Source organism: Cupressus sempervirens, chromosome 11, assembly GCF_028749045.1.
Source record: "Cupressus sempervirens isolate cs-2001-9-10 chromosome 11, ASM2874904v1, whole genome shotgun sequence".
In the NCBI taxonomy this organism is placed as follows: domain Eukaryota; kingdom Viridiplantae; phylum Streptophyta; class Pinopsida; order Cupressales; family Cupressaceae; genus Cupressus; species Cupressus sempervirens.
This window is the reverse complement of record NC_143128.1, coordinates 468,166,957-468,183,898: the sequence shown is the minus strand read 5'-3', so window position 1 is coordinate 468,183,898 and position 16,942 is coordinate 468,166,957. Positions and strand designations below refer to the sequence as shown.

The following is a 16,942-nucleotide window of genomic DNA, read 5'->3' as shown; positions in this document are numbered from 1 at the left end:
TTTCGTAACCATTTTGCTTCTCTAGCTCCCCTGGAAGAAGCTATGTATTTTGCTTCAGTTGAGCTTAAGGCGACTAATGATTGTTTTATGCTGAACCAAGAGATCATTGCTAAACCGAGATTGAAACAACATCTAGTAGTGCGCTTACGATCAATTGAGTTGCCTCCTCAATCAAAATCTGAATATCCATGAAGATTAATCTCAACTTGATCATATTTAAAGCCCATAACAATTGCACTGCATAAGTATCGTAAAATGTGCTTGACTGCCATGAGGTGGATCTTCTTTAGCTCACACATGAATTGACTTAAGGCATTGGTTGCATAACAGATATTAAGACAAGTGTTCACCAGGTACATCAGTGATCTAGTAATTTGCCGATAGTGAGTGGGATCAATAGGTTTTGATTCAAATCCGTCATTCTCCAATTTATGTAGATTTGCTTCCATAGTAGTCAAGGGTTTGCAATTCATCATCCCAAACTTAGTCAGAATGTCAGCAATGTATTTTCCTTGATTTAAAAGTAGTTCTTCTTTTGCTAGACTTCTAGATCTAGGAAATAATGGAGAAGCCCTAGATCTTTCATGTCGAATTCTACTGTCAGTTAGTTCCTGTTTGCATTTTGCTATAAGATGTTCTTCACCTATTATTAGTAAATCATCAACATATAGTACAATAATAATCATATCATCTTCAACTATTTTGAAATATATATTAGGATCAACTTCATATTTGGAATATCCTAATTTTGAGAGGAAGTTGTCCATCCTTTCGTACCATGCCCTGGGAGCTTGTTTAAAACCATATAGTGCTTTCTTTAGTGTACATACATAGGAATTTTTATCATGGGCTATAAATCCTTCAAGTTGTTTGATGTACACTTCTTCAATTTCACTGTTTAGGAATGCAGTTTTAACATCCATTTGGTGTATCTTCCACCCTTCGGATGCTGCAATAGCTATGATGGTTCTGATAGAAGTGTAACGGCAACTGGAGCAAAAGTTTCTTCATAATCTATTCCTTCCTTTTGTGAAAATCCACAGACTACAACTCTGGCTTTGTATTTTTCAATACTACCATCAGGCGCATGCTTAATTTTGAATAGCCATTAAAAAGAGACAAACTGATTTGTCTTTGGGTTTGGGTACGACATCCCACACACCATTTTTTAGTATGGATTGATAGTCTTCAATCGTTGCATCTTTCCAAGGTTGACGTGATAATTTTCTTCAACATTAGTAGGTTCTGTTTTGATGAGTTTAGAGATTAGTGCTACATAGCATGAATGGTTCCTTATTTTCTTGTTTTCTCTAACCACTTCATCAGGTTCTATATGATTTTCTTCTATCATTTTTCTTGCCCAAAGCGGTCTCTTTTTATTGTTAGGGTTTTTAGTATTTTCTGTATTAGAACTTGGAGGTGCAAGATTCCCAATATCGATCTCCCTCTCATTCTCTACTGGAGTATTCTCATCTAATTCAATAGTTAGTTCTGTGTATGATTCATCAATGTTATTGGAGTGGTTAAAAGCATCTTTTTCAAATTTTACATCTCTACTAATTACAATAGATCTTTATCCAAGGACATAGATCCTGTAACCTTTGGATGATTCACTGTATCCAATAAATATGCCCTTCTTTCTTGATGGTTCTAATTTAGTTCTCTTTTCTTTAGGGATGTGAATATATATAGGACACCCAAATATTCTCAGATGACTCAAGTCTGGTTTGTTGCCAATAGATACTTCTTCAAGAGTTGTATATTCCAATATTGAACGAGGACATCAATTTTGGATATAAATTGCAGTTTTAGAAGCCTCAGCCTAGAAGGAGGTGTGAAGGTTTTGATCTTGCATCATAGCTTTGGCATTTTCAATAATAGCTCTGTTTTTCTTTTATGTGACTCCATTCTATTGAGGATTATATGGTACAAAAAACTCCCTCTTAATCCCAACAAAGATGCAAAAGTCTTCAATTTTTTTTGAAATGTATTTGCCCACATTGTCTGATTTTAATATTTTGATTTTCTTTTCGGTTTGTTTTTTAACTAGAGCTTTTAAATTCTTTGAATTTGGATAACACTTTGGTTGATTCTTTAAGTTTAAGGAAGTAGATCCAAGTTTTTCTTGTAAAGTCATATATAGAGATTACATAGTATAGACATCCTCTTAGGGAAGGTACTAACATGGGACCACATAAGTTAGTATGAATAAGTTCAAGTATAGATTTGGATTTGTGTTCACTTGGGAAAAGGACCCTTTTGTATTTTTACCTAAGGCACATCCTTTGCAAATACCAAAATAATCAGATTTTAAACTAGGTAATCTTGTTATTATTGTTCCTATGGATGATAAAGCACAAAAATGAAGATGACCTAGTGTTCTATGCCAGATTTTCATTAGTGCTTGAGATTTCATGATGTAGCGCTAGATTTTGATGGTTACAAAGATTGTACAGACTCCCATCTCTAAATCCGATGGATGTTGCATTTTTAATGTTGGATTTCTTTGGCTAGGATAGTACTTTATCTTCTTGGAATGTGATTCGATATCCTTGGTCTGCAAGGCTTGAGATAGAGACCAAATTTCTTTTTATGCCAAGTACAAACAAAACATTCTTTAGTTGAAGAGTGATATCTGTGTTTAGTTGAATTGAACAACCCAACACCTTTTATCGAATGTGTAGAATTTATCCCCAATATCACTTCTTTAGAGGAGTATTCTTAAAAGCTTTTGAATTTATCTTTAAAGCTTGTGATATGTCAAGATGCTTCATTGTCTATTATCCATGTATTTTTTTTGGAGTTCAATCCAATTGAGAGTGCCATGTAGAATGCAAAATTTTCATCCTTTTCATCTTTGACTTCTACTAGTGCTGCTTGAATTTTCTTTTGTTTTGGAAATTAGTTATTGGTATGGCCAATTTTGTCACATTTGAAGCATTGTTCTTTTGACCAATCTCTTTGTTTGTACGTTTTGTTGAATTTGTTTCTTTTTTGTTTGAATTTACCTTTCTTTCCTTTATTGTTGGTATTGACTTGGAGAGCTTGAATATCTCCTTGATTTAAACTGATTCCTCTTGAAATTAATCTTGACTCTTCTTGAATACATTCATTTTTAAGTTGCTCAAATTTAGGAAGTTCAGATCGAGAGCTTAGTCCGCAAATAAAAGTCTCCCAAGATAAAGGTAGTCCTTTAAGTGCTATAATACAAAGTTCTTTGTCATTTACTTGACTTCCAATAGTCGCAAGTTGATCTTTTAATTCTGAGATTCTTAAGAAATAAGATGTAATAGACTCTCCATTGTTCATTTTGATGTATAGTAATTGTTGCTTTAATGTCAACAATCTACTGGTATTATTAATTTCAAATGTATTCTTAATAGTTGTGAACATCTCGTAAGCTGTTTTTAGGCTTGATATTGAAGGGAGAATGTGATCTTTGACTGGACTTATAATGATTTTCATAGCTTTTTTATTATGTGTCTTCCAGGTTGTTTTGTCTGGATCATTCTCTGGCATGGACTTATCTTTCTCTATGTATCCTTCCAAATCTATTTCTCAAAGAATGATCATTACTCGTATTTTCCATGATGCAAAGTTGGAGCCCATCTCAAGTCTGTCGTCTAGTCTTACGTGATTCACCATAGTCTTAGATTGATGATAGTTTAATAGATTTAATAAATTTAAATCTATATGAGATTGACTGAATTTCCCTATCAACTTGGCCTTGATGCCATGTAAATGTAAACGAATCTCTAATAGAGATAAGTAACACTGAATTCTTATTTATAATGATACAAATCTGCAATAGGAAAGTTCTGATATTGTATTCTGAGTATGTCTTTCAAACAGTAATTTATGTATTCTAATGTCTATTAATATGTCGAAGTCATAAACTATAATGCAAAGGTAACCACTGATCACTACTGAAGAGAATATATTGCCATGGAAATTGATATTTTCTCTCAGTTAGCGATCAGTATTTATATATATGCATGTGCGATCATGTCCCCATAGGGACATGACTTTAGTTATCTTATGATAATCATGCCTTATATTGAAACAAGACTGACGGTCTCAATAGCCTTTAATAATCATTATATATATATATATATATAGACACACACACACACACACATACATACATTTGAGAGAATCACAAATCCTAATGCTAAGTATGATGTGTACTTCACTTCTACTGAAGCTACACTTTAACATGTGGACGTGATAATCTTCATTGTAATTGACTCTGTTGCCCAAATAAGCAAAGGCACTGGTCTTTTGAATCATTGAAATATTATTATTGGATTTATATTTGAAGTCAGAAAATCTATATCTTCCTTCTTACAAGCATGAAATCCATTATTGACAAACATTATACAAAACATTCATTCAATTCTAACATTCAATCTCACTTTGATCGAGTTTGAAGACCTTGCCAATCGAAGAATTCACAAAGCTTAAATTTGCTATAGAAATGCTTTGCGATGGTCTTGATAGCCTTCACTAATATATATGAGAGAATCATGGATCCATGCTAAGTATGACATGTACTTCACTTCTACTCAAGCTACACTTTAACATGTGGACATGACAATCTTCATTGTAATTGACTCTGTTGCCCAAATAAGCAAAGGCACTGGTCTTTTGAATCATTGAAGTATTATTATTGGATTTATATTTGAAATTAGAAAATCTATATCTTCCTTCTTACAAGCATGAAATCCATTATTGACAAACATTATACAAAACATTCATTCAATTCTAACATTCAACATTTAATCTCACTTTGATCAAGTTTGAAGACCTTGCCAATCGAAGAACTCACAAAGCATAAATTTGCTATAGAAATGCTTCGGAGCATGTGATCAGGTTTGGAGTGAAGGTTTACCTGCCTATGTGTAGCGACGCCTATGTGTAGCGACGCCTGAAGTGCAAGAGAATTGAAGTCATCCCTATTCATTGGCGAGAACAGATTGTGGAATGTTGTTGGAGAATTGGCAAGCTCTTGGATTTCCAATCTGTGGTTTTGGGAACCAATAGGGTGAAGGGCGTGCCTGCAACATATGGATATCGGAAAGCATCCTACAAAGCTAAATTGCCTCACAACCTACTTTGATTGTTCATTGATATTCAACTTTGTTGAGGAAAGAGATACTGTCTGTTGCTTATTACTAGTCCAAGTGATAGCACCTGTGCCCACACTGTAGACATATTCAGAAATGAACTTTTTGTCATCAATAAAGCCTCCCCAATTGGAGTCTGTTTAATCGATGAGTCAGGGGTATTTGGTTCATCCATAGAGGATACCAAAGTCTGGTATGCCCTTAATATAATGTAGGATATTCACTGCAACCCAATGCTCTAAAGTAGGAGCCATCATGAAGCGAGATATGTAACTTATTGCAAAGCTAAGATCAGATCTAATGTCAATGAGATAGATCAAACTACCCACTAGTTGCTTGAATGTGGATTCATTCTCAATAGGAGAACTAGATTTGGCCAACAACTTTGGACCAAACTCCATAGGTGTAGATGCAAGTTTGTAGTCTTGGATTCTCAATTTGTCATGCAGAGCTGGGCCATACTTAGATTGATAAAAAAAATGCCTTGTGATTGTTGCTAAACCTCAACACCAAGGCAGTAGTGCAAAAGCCCAAGGTTGTTCATGTCAAAGTTGTTGAACTGACAATGGCGATTAGATCATCAACATAAATAACCAAAAGGACAATGCCACTAATAATAGTTTTGACATGCAGATCCGAGTTAGAAGGACTCCTCTGGAAACCATGATCAATGAGGTATTTATCAGTTTTCATGTACCATGCCTGAGGAGCATGTTTGTGGCCATAGAGTGCTTTCACCAATTTGAGAACTCAGTGCTCTTTACTAACAACCTTGAATGCAAGAGGTTGCATCATGTACACCTCTTCTTTTAAATCCACATTGAGAAGGCACTTTTGACATCCATTTGATGGACTTTCCAATCACACTGAGCTGCCATGGAAAGAAGAAATCTGATAGTGCTCACCTGTTCTATCAGAGTAAAGGTCTCCTCACAATCAATCCCTTAATGCTGAGAGAAACCTTTGGCAATGAGAGGAGCACTGTATTTATTTGAAGTACCGTCATCCTTGTATTTCACTTTGTAGAACCATTTGCATCCAAATGGGTTTCTTTCCTAAAGGAAGGTAGGGAAGGGATTTCGAAATGAGTTGTGGCAACCTTGGAAACCCCCACGTAACCAGCATGATTCATGGGAGGCTTTCTGGACCGGAACAGGCGTGGAGAGAATCACAGAATGTCTAAGGAGCTCTAGAACAGGAATGAGGACTTGGACAAATTCCAAAGGATAGTGACAGGGAATAGCTAGAAGTGGCAAAGGAGGTATGAAGAATGGCCTTCGACTAATGTTGGGCTCACAAAAGACACCCCTGTCACAGTGGATAACAAGGCGGTTAATATTTGAATAGACAAATGAATGAAAGGCCACGATGAACATGATAAGGGAAAGGGCTTTCCTCATGAAGTGAGGAGGAGGATGGCCATCTATACCCAAAATAAGAAAGTGGATTAATGAGAATTGGGGGCCGGACATAACTATCAAAACCCTAACAAATGGCTTCTTCCTAATCATCATGGTTTCAAAATATGACAAAACAAGAGTTCTGTTTAATGGGCCTTTTCTGATGAACGGAGTAGGTTTCTTTATCAAAGACTGAGTCCCTAACTTTAACTCTAAACAGGCAAAGGTGGAAGAGGTCCCCATTTGGATCAGATTGTACAGTCTTCCCCACGAATACTGGAACATGGGGATTTTTAAGATGATAGGAGACAAGCTAGGGAAGTATATCAAAGTTGATGAAGCAATAGAACAAAAAGATTTTAGTCAATATGCAAGAATTTGCATTCTATGGAAGCCACATTGATTGTTGCCACATTTAATAGAGATTTGAACGATTGAAGGATACTAGTGGCAAGAGATAGAGGTTGAGGAAGCCATTAGCCGTTGTAGAAGTTGTAAAGAATGGGGACATGCGACGAAGGATTGTACAGTAAAAAGAAATGGCAAGGAAAAGGCAAAGGAAGAGCTGAGAAATTTTACAGTTTCAAGGGATCCAAGATCATCTAAAACCTGGGTAAGGGAGGATACCATGACTAGAGGAGCAAATGAAGAGAGGAGCATGGACTGAGCTGGACAATGCAACTGAGTTTTGTCAGGGGAAGGATGATGGTAGTAGGCCTAGCACAAACAATGTTGTGTTCCCCAACAAGAACCCTACCCCAAAAAAGCAACAGGATCTGAACTCGGGGTCAATAGTTTTGGCAATTGAGAAAGATCTTTAAAGGGTGTTGGAGGGTAGGGTAGGTATTAATGAGGTTTTGGAGGATGGTTCTCAAAGGAAGGTTGTGGAGAATGTAAACCTGCTAGAGTCATGAATACCAAAGTGCGATAAGCACCATGAACCAGAAATTAGGGGGTTTGAACCTTTTACTTCTCCCTCAAGGATGTTGGTACCTTTCTTGGGGAATTTACTAGAAATTGAAGAGTTGTTGGAAGAAGGAGAATTTGCAGACATGGATGAGATTGGGCTTTCAGAGCAGCACACAATCTCTCAATGGTCCAAGAAGAACAAGGCATTGGGGGGTTCACAGAAGAGAGGCAAAAAAACAACTCAGAGATTGTTGGAGGAGGCTGGTAACATGAAGGGCCAAACCTGCTTGAGATCCAAGAGGGACATTGTCTCTCCTAGGCAGCCATGAAGTTCCTTACGTGGAACGTCAGGGGCTGCAATGCCCCTGGCAAAAGACACCTGATTAAGAGAGATCTTGATTAGGTGAAAGCAGATGTAGTATGTATTCAAGAAACTAAAATGGAAGTAGAGGAAGCAGCAAAGGTTTTAGGAGTTGGGCAACATTGGTCAAGTCTCTTTGTTGAGGCAATAGGGGCGTCGAGAGGATTGGGAATTTTGTGGAATCCCCTAACAAAAGACGTCTAATCAAGAGAGGTCTTGATCAGGTGAAAGTAGATGTAGTATGTATTCAAGAAACTACAATGAAAGTAGAGGAAGCAGCAAAGGTCTTAGGAGTTTGGCAATGGTGGTTAGGTTTTTTGTTGAGGCAATAGGGGCGTCGGGAAGATTGGGAATTTTGTGGAATCCAAGACTTCTTAAAGGGGAGCCCCTTATCAAGAAGAGGAATTGGCAAGCTCAACATTTCTCTTCTTTTATTGTTAAACTTTCGGGGGTCTTGATTAATGTGTATGGACCCACCAAAGCAGACGAGAAAAAGGTTGTTCGAGAGGAAATTGGCCTTTTCGTAGCTACTTTGGGGAATGAATTTTGAATGATTGTAGGAGATTTCAATGCCACTCTCAGCTTGGCGGATAAACGTGGGGAGGGGGGCATACCCTTGGTTTAGTCCAAGCTGACTTTTAAAACTTTGTACAAAACAATCGACTCTGGGAAGTCCCTGCCAAGGGGGGACACTTTACATCGACAAATAGGAGGAAAGGTTTTTCTCATATAGCTGGGAAACTGGACAGGATTTTTTTGGCAGGCAAATGACAATCATTACCAATGGTTTTCGAAGGTAAAATTCTGAGGTTGTCAAGCTCATACCACTATCCAATGTCTCTAGTGGCTCAACAAGATGGGATTCCTACTAGGTGTCCTTTTAAATTTGAAAAGATGTGGTTTAGGGCAGAAGGTTTTCAGGAGATGGTGACTGATGGGTGGTACGATGTGCCTTATTTGTGCCACCTTTCAGTTTTTTTCTAAACTAAGATATCTCAACCAAAAATTGAAGGAGTGGAACAAACATCACTTTGGTAATATTTTCAAGACAAGAGCAGAGATTGAGGCGGATTTGGCAGCTTTGAACAACAAGGTTTTGGAGCAGGGGATGGATGAAGTAGATTTTTAAATAGAACAAGATTTGATGGGCAAGTATTTGGAAATCTTGAAGAGGGAGGAGGTTTTTTTCAAACAGAAATCCAGAGAGAATTGGCTACGGGATGGTGACAAGAATACAAAAATTTTCCATAGCTCAATGAAGATTAGGCATAGTGTTAATCACATTCTTTCAATTGATGATAAGAATGGGGTTCTGCTGGAAGACATGGACAGCATTGATAAGGATGCAGTGGATCTTTTCTCAATTCTTTGCCAAGAGGAACAAGTGGATAGGAAGGCAGCGCAGGATAATGTCTTGGTGGTAATACCATGCATTATTTCAAAAGGACAATAGGCTGCTGATGGAGACTATCAAGATGAGTGAACTTAAGGCAGTGGTGTTTGGCTAGGGTGGAGATAAAGCACCAGGGCCAGATGGTTTCCAGGCCTTTTATTACCAAAAATTTTAGAAAATGCTCAAGGGGGAGCTGCTGATAGTGGTGGAGGAGTGGAGAAGGGAGGGATTCATCCTGAAAGACTTCAACAACACACTGATAGCTCTCGTTCTGAAGAAAGGACAGCCATCAAGGTATGATGACTTCAACCCTATTTCTCTTTGTAATACAATGTATAAAATTATCACAAAGATTGCTACAAATAGGATGAAAGTTTTTTAACTTCCATTATCTTGCCAAAACAAAGTGGTTTCACACCCAATCAAAGTATAGTTGATGGCATCATTGTGGCTCATGAGGTGATTCATTCTGCCTATAAGAGCAAGGAACAGAAAATGATGCTCAAACTAGATATCCGTAAAGCATATGACAGAGTTGATAGGGGCATTTTGTTGAAGGTTATGAGGAGATTTGTCTTCGGGGAAAGTTGGCTGAAATGGATTAAAAGCATAATCTCAAACTTCAGAGCATCTATTTTAATCAATAGCAATCCACAAGATTTCTTCAGTACGAGTCAGGGAATCAGACAAGGTGACCCAATTTTGCCGTTTTTATTCATTATACTAGCTGAGGTCCTAGGTAGATCAATTTCAAAAAAGAGAATTGTTGGAGCTTGGAAGGGCATCCAAATTGCGAATGGGAATTCACCTACCTCCCATTCTCAATTCGCACATGACACATGTTTCTTTGGTGTGGCCTCAATGGCGAAGACGAATGTGATGAAACAGGTTCTGAATGATTACAGCTTGGCCTCGGGACAATCAGTTAACTAGTATAAGTCAGAAATATTCTTTTTCAACACTGAATTGGGGTCACGAAGGTTTATAGCCAGATTCTTTGGAGCGAGAATTGGGAGGCTCCCAAGTAGATTTCTTGGAACCCCTCTATTTGGACAAGCAGGTAAAGGTCCAATTTAGAAAGAGCTAGTGGATGATTGCAGAAAAAGAATGGATAGCTGACTAGAAATGACCGTGGCTTATAGCTGGAAATGACAGTGGCTTACGCTGGCGGGCAGGATTACTATGCTTCGGCTGCAATTTTGGCAATGCCCATATACTCCATTGCATGCTTCAAAATTCCCAAGAAAGAGGTTTTGTCAATACAAGGGTGCATACGGAAGTTCTTGTGGAATGGTTCGCAGGAAGGAGATAAGACACCTCTGATGGCATGGTCACAGGTGTGCAGACCGAAAGGTAGAGGAGGGGCAGGGTAAGGGACTGGATGCTTTTCAATACGACTTTAGGGGCTAAATTAGTCTGGCAGATGTTTAGTGCTGGAAATCAGCGATGGGTTAAGATATTAAGAGCAAAACATCTTGATAGTAGGGAGGATGATCATATTTTGACTATTGCTGACTCTCCACAGTTCGACTATTTGGAATTTCCTTCTTAGTTGTAGGGAGTTAATCACAAATCACTTAACCTAGAAGATTGCGAATGGAGAGAAAGCAGATTTCTAGCGTGATTCATGGGATGGAGGTCAAAAGCTGAAAAGCTCAGGGGTCTCACAGAGACTGATTGATACGATGCAACAACTATGGGGTACCCAAGTAAAAGATTATATTGAAGTACAGTCTATTGATATGGGTTGCCCAAGGAAATGCAAGGATCCATCTTCTCTTGCTCTCGGCAATGAGGATAAGGAACAGATGAAACAGATCCTATTGGAACAAGAGTTGGTTGCCTCTAATACAAAGGACTAGCTTATTTGGTGTAGTTCCAAAAGTGGAAATTATTCAGTCAAGATTGGATATCAGCCACTGGAAGCGAATCATAATAAAGTGGATTGGGAGTGAAATCTATGCTAGGGTAGAGAGTGTCTACCAAAGGCAAGAGCTTTTACATAACTAGCAAGCAATGGCAAAATCTTACCAGGAGAAAGACTTAAGAGAATGGGTTTTCAAGGACCCTTCACATGTCCTACGTGTAAGGATGCGGACGAAACAATTGATCACCTCCTGCTCCATTGTAGTTTTTCCCAAGAGGCATGGGCGTTGGTCAAATCCAATCTAGGATGGGCAAGCCCATTGACGAAAACTTTAAAAGATGGCTGAAAGCTTGGCCGAAGAAGAAGAAAGGACACGTTTTTGGAGCAGCATGGAGCGTAATTCCGTCAACAACACTGTGGGAGTTGTGCAAGGAAAGGAATAGGAGAATTTTTCAAGAAAAGGAAGAGCATGAAAGTCTCTCTGGACAGAGGTTAAAGAGAGCACTAGCAAAAGTTATCTCATCTGCAGCATCATCATCAAGCGAGCATAACCCGTTTTTTACGAGATTTGATGCTCATTTGCAGGCTAAGTTTCCAACTATTAAATTTCGGCCCATTAATGGGCCCTCAAGGGTTAATCCTCGACAAAGGAAGGAAAGGTGTTTTTGGCAACCACCAAAGTAAGGATGGATAAAAATAGATTTTGATGGGGTTGCCTGAGGAAACCCGAGTATATCTGGATGTGGTTGTATAACAAGGGATCATGAGGGTAACTCTATAGCTTTTGTTGCTAAAAGATTAAGGGATGGGACCAACAATGTGGCAAAATGTGAAGCAGCAAAAGAGGCTCTAATATTAGGAGTCAAACTGAGTATCAGGCGAGTGCATCTGGAAGGAGGTTCAGCGATTATCATACATGGGATCAAGAAAGGTAAATTGGAGCCTTGGCATCTTGATAAGCACATTAGCCAGATAAAGTGCCTGAAGAAGGAGTTTGAGGACTTAGGGATATCCCATGTCTATAGGGAGGCAAATAAGGTGGCATATAAGTTGGCCAACTTGGGAATGAATGTCCCTTTTGGGAACCAGAATGACATTTTTGAAGACTTTAGGCTTCTTAAATTTGATTAAGGATGGTGTGTTTGAAGTGGCATTATGTCCATCTCCCTCCTTTTTGATGGATTAATTTCCAATGATTAACTCTCGCTATCAAGGACACTCATGAGCAAGTAATCCTCTGCACGTGACAAAGGAACCGCACTCATTAAGATCTCGAAGTGTGGGCTTCCAGATCTTTCGTGGGAGAGTTTTAAAGCAAGGAGGGGTCTCCTTTTTTGCAAGAAATGTAGCAGAGTTTTCAGCAATGGAGGCCAACTCTGCATTGGAATCCAACAATCAAACCCAGGCATACAAAGGGAAGATCATAGTGAGGCGCCTAAAGAATTTGTTTCTCATCGAAGACCAGCAATTCATGAGTAGCATCATGGAGATGTTTGGCCCAAAATATTTGGACTCCTACTAAAGGAGGAAGTCCAATCTGGACATGGTATCCCTCTTTGTAGCCCTAGTACTGTTAGTCAGAGAATCAAAAGAGGAAGTACGCAGGGTCATTGCTGTGAGTATTGACCCATAATGGCTGCTAGGAGTAGACGAGGTCATTGATAGAACCGAGCTAGGTGTAGAGCTGGAAATGGGGCAGGAACCATGGAGGCTGATTGGAGGTGGAGATTCCTCATTGCAACCTTTGGTCGTGTGGTCGTCTGCAACTACCCAAAAGGAACACACACCAAAAGCAGCTAAACGATGGAGGAAGGTGGTTAACTTTCTATAGGAAAAGATTTGGGTGTTGGATGATGGGAAGAAGGGTTTTATGAAGACGACACTAAGGAAAAGTGTCCGACCACATAGAGAACTGTTGCGATACCAGCTGGGCAAGGAAAGACGTGATCCTGCTTGGGAATCCACACGAGCAAGAATGTGGGCTGATGTTTCTCTGGCAGGGGAGGCAGGAATGATTGGATCTGGCAAGAAATGGCAATCAATGGAGGACAACCTCTCCATGTCGAATTTCACTAAGGTGGAGGCTGTAACCTAATTCAAGAATTGAGTGAGTGGGGTTTTTTGGATGACTGGTTGCTTCCCCAGTATTTGCGTTTACTTAATGTAATGGGATGGGATAAGTTTGTAGGTGTTAATGCCCTTTGTTTTTAGTATGCATTGACGTTTTTGTTAATGGGGGTTTTTATGAGGACTTTTACAGTGTCCACTTAACAATGACACTATTGTAAGAATCATCTTTATAATTAATACAAATAATTTATTTTTTTTTTTTTTTTTAAGGTAATCGGTCGAAGCCTAGATTATTTATTATTCATTTTATTATTATTGTTAGATTAATTATTATTTTGTGTTAATCCCGAGTAGATTCAAACCCAATACCTCTCCGATGAGAGGTTCGCAATTTACCGATGCGCTGTAGGCTCTTGCCTATTAATACAAATAAACGTTACCTATCAACAAAATACTTGATTAATTGAAAATGAAGCTTCTCGACATATTACTGGATACCGAGATTGTCTTTCTAATCTGATAGAAAAGGATACTCGTTTGCTAGTTATCATTGGTGACAATGCTTGTTATTTAGTGAAAGGTGTTGGAACTACTTTTCATTTAGAGACTAGAATTCCAATTCATCTGAGTAATGTATTATTTGTTCTAGGAATCAAGAGAAATCTGATTTCAATTTCAATGTTAGAAGATAAAGGGTATCAAGTTGCTTTTATTGAAGGCAACTTTCATGTATCGAAGAAAAACACTACCATTAAGATAGCTCGTGCAATTGGTGTTCGTCGAGAGAGCCTATGTAAACTTTCTCCTCGTCCTATTCATGCCTTAGCACAAGATTCTATGAGTGTGTTGTAGCATAGAAGATTTTCTCATTCAAGTTTCAGAGCTCTGTCTTCCATGGAGAAGATGGTTGTCTGTCTTCCAAAGGTCAATCAAGAACATGATGGTAACTACAAAGGTTGTGCTCTAGCTAAGAATGTTATAAGTCATTTTTTGTTGAAGTTGGTAGTTGTGTTAGAGATCTTCAAACCTATGATCATTTGCAGAAAAGTTTTGAAAAGCTTTTATGATCCTTTGCACTCATGTGTCTAAGTTTACCATTCATCTGGAATCACTTATTCTTGTCTGTTGCTTCTACTTCATGGTTATTGTTCTAATGTACTCGTGCTTGTTGTCTCCTTTCCTCCATGCGGGAGTTATATTACTCTTATTGTATTAGCCTTTTACTAATTGCTGAGTATAAATGATAACTAGGCATCATAATTATAATCTGGCATCAACTGACATGTCACCATTTCGGTTCCATGTTGGCACTGTGTGTGAGTCACCATCCATGCTGGCAATGGCAATATTATTGTTGGGGATTACTGGTTTTTTTGGCATCATGTGTATGTTTTTGTTTCTCTAGCTATGTTGCAGTTGATGGTTGCTCTCTGTTATTACAAATTCTCCTAATGTGGTCGACAACCCTCTTAATGCTTATGTTAATTCATCTTTCAAGGATCATGTGTGATTTATGCAACTATTGTCACTATCTCCTATGCAACTCTTCCTTGGGCAATGATCATTCCTTGGTAGTCTATATGTAGGTGTGAGATGGTTTTGTAATGGTTGGTGTTATCGTGAAGAAAAAGAAAAGTTTGCAATATTCTGTTCTATATAATATCAGTAATATGTTCATGATCATGTAGCATTTCTATATGATATATTTTATGACTCGCTAGATTATTATATCAAAGATTGTCAAATTCTAGAACAAAATTCATCAAGCTTATTAATTGATGATTGTAAAGGCTTCAATCATAAGCAACATTTTTGTAAATGTTTAGATATCTAAATAAAGGCATCATTTTTTGCGTGTTAGGTTGTTTCCCTCAAGAGGAGAGTTTTTCCCAGGATAACTCTTGTGCGTTAATTGTTATGTGAGTTTTTATATTTAATAGTTGCAATTTCTTCGTTCTGGTGCAAATCTAACACTTCTAACAATAGTGAAATTAGAGCAAAAAAAATTAAAGAGCTGATTCATTCTGCCATATGTGGACCTATGTTTGTTGTTTTGTTAAATGGTTTTTGGTACTATGTGTTTTGATTGATGACTTCTCACATAAGACCTGGATTTGTTTTCTTAAGTCTAGAGAGTATGATGAAGTATTGTCTAGATTTAAGGAGTTCAAAGCTCAAGTTGAGAATTTGTTTGAAAAGAGGATCCTAATTTTAAGGTCTGTCAATAGGAGGTAATAATTTTGGTGTCTTTCAAAAACTTTGTATTGAAGCAGGGACTAAAAGGGAATTTTGTATTCCATATAATCCACAACAAACTGAAGTTGCAGAAAGAAAGAATAAATCCACTGTTGAGGCAGCAGAAGTCATGATCCATGATAAAAGTGTGGAAACCCTTCTTTGGGTGAAAGCTTGCAGAACAGTTGTTTATATTCAAAATTGTAGTCAACATCAATTTTAGACAATATGAGTCCAAAAAGAGCATTCACAGACTACAAACCAGAAGTTAGTCATTTCAGAATTTTTGGATGTCTAGTTTACATTCATATGCCTAAAAATAAGATGTCTAAGAACTGTCATGGAAGAAGGGAATTTTAGTTGGTTAAAGTGAGACTTCAAAAGCCTACAAGGCAAGGTTGCACGGGTACGCATACCCAGACTACCCAAAAATAAGAAATGTCGCATCAGTCAAACAAAGATTGAAAAGGCAAAAACAAAATGGAAAAAAAGTGCTACCTCAGAAAAAAATCATCTTTAACCTAATCTTGTTGTTGTTCACAGGCTTTAACTTTTGGCATCTCACGTGTTCTTCTCTATCGATTCATTCTTGCGTTTTGTTCATGCGAGCAGCAATTCACTCTCTTCATTGCATTTAGGGCATAGGAGATGAGTCGGGCGATTAAGTCTCTTTGTTTCGTTTAGGGCATAGCAGACAGGTTGCAGGCAAGTGAATCTGAAAATCATTGACATAAGCAGGAAGAAAACCAACTACACAGGCAGGATGAAAACCGACGATGAACAGCAAAACAGGTTGGTCATCAAACAGTAGAACAACCTTCCCTTTTCTCAACACAACCTTTGTTTTTATCATGTACGACATTCGATTTACATTCTATTCTGCATTTTCAATATTGATATTTTTTGCATGCTTTTTGCTGCTTCCATTCCCATAAATTGTAAATGTTTAAAACTTTAAAAAAATAAAAGTTTATGTAAAATACTAAAAGTATTTGACATTTGTTTATGTAAAATTAAAAATATTAAAATGTAAATGTTTAAAAAATTTATAAAATAAAATTGAAGTGAAGTTTAAGTTTTAAGTTTTAAACTGAAATGGTGCTAAATTTATAATATATATTTATTTATGATATAAATAAATATTACAAATATTAAATATTAATTTATTAAAAATTCAAAACTGTCAATACCATTCTCCCTATAAGTATAAATATTAAATTATTAATCTTAAATAAAATAATTATAAAACATATAGTTTAAGTTTTAACTGTTAACAGTTGAACTTTAAAATTTAAATGAATATTGTTTTATTTTACAATTTAATAATCAAAGTTTAAAAATTTACATTTAAATTAATTTATAAAGAAATATTATTATTAAATAACATTATTATTTTAAAATGCAAACAATTAAAATTAAATATTGCAAACTGAAATAAAGTTGTAAACTGAACATTAAATAACAATAATATAAATTTTAATTTTAAAATTATTAAAAAAATTATAATATATTCAAATTTAATTTTTTTTAATAATTCAAATTTGACAGAGAATTTGAAAATAACAAATGTAGTTTTTTTTA

The 16,942-nt window shown here is 37.0% G+C and overlaps 2 protein-coding genes across 8 annotated transcripts in view; one reads left to right on the top strand and one right to left on the bottom strand.

Moving 5' to 3' along the window:
• Window positions 1-16,942, top strand: part of LOC149530410 (uncharacterized) — a 43,042-nt gene that overhangs the window by 18,085 nt on the left and 8,015 nt on the right. For 3 of the 7 annotated variants that reach the window (XR_016358438.1, XR_016358437.1, XM_089808619.1), the window contains exon 2: window positions 15,905-16,153. The exons of 2 other annotated variants lie outside the window; for them this stretch is intronic. Coding sequence is in view for 2 of the 5 variants with exons in the window: in XM_089808619.1 (XP_089664745.1) it covers window positions 16,138-16,153 (16 nt within the window). In the remaining 3 variants the exon portion in view is untranslated. Of the gene's footprint in view, window positions 1-13,395; window positions 16,154-16,942 lie in introns of those variants that run through there. 2 more of the 7 variants (XR_016358436.1, XM_089808618.1) reach the window with 1 other exon arrangement.
• NF-YB11 (nuclear factor Y, subunit B11) overlaps window positions 1-16,942 on the bottom strand; it is a 38,522-nt gene that overhangs the window by 15,824 nt on the left and 5,756 nt on the right. The gene's annotated exons all lie outside the window — the stretch shown is intronic.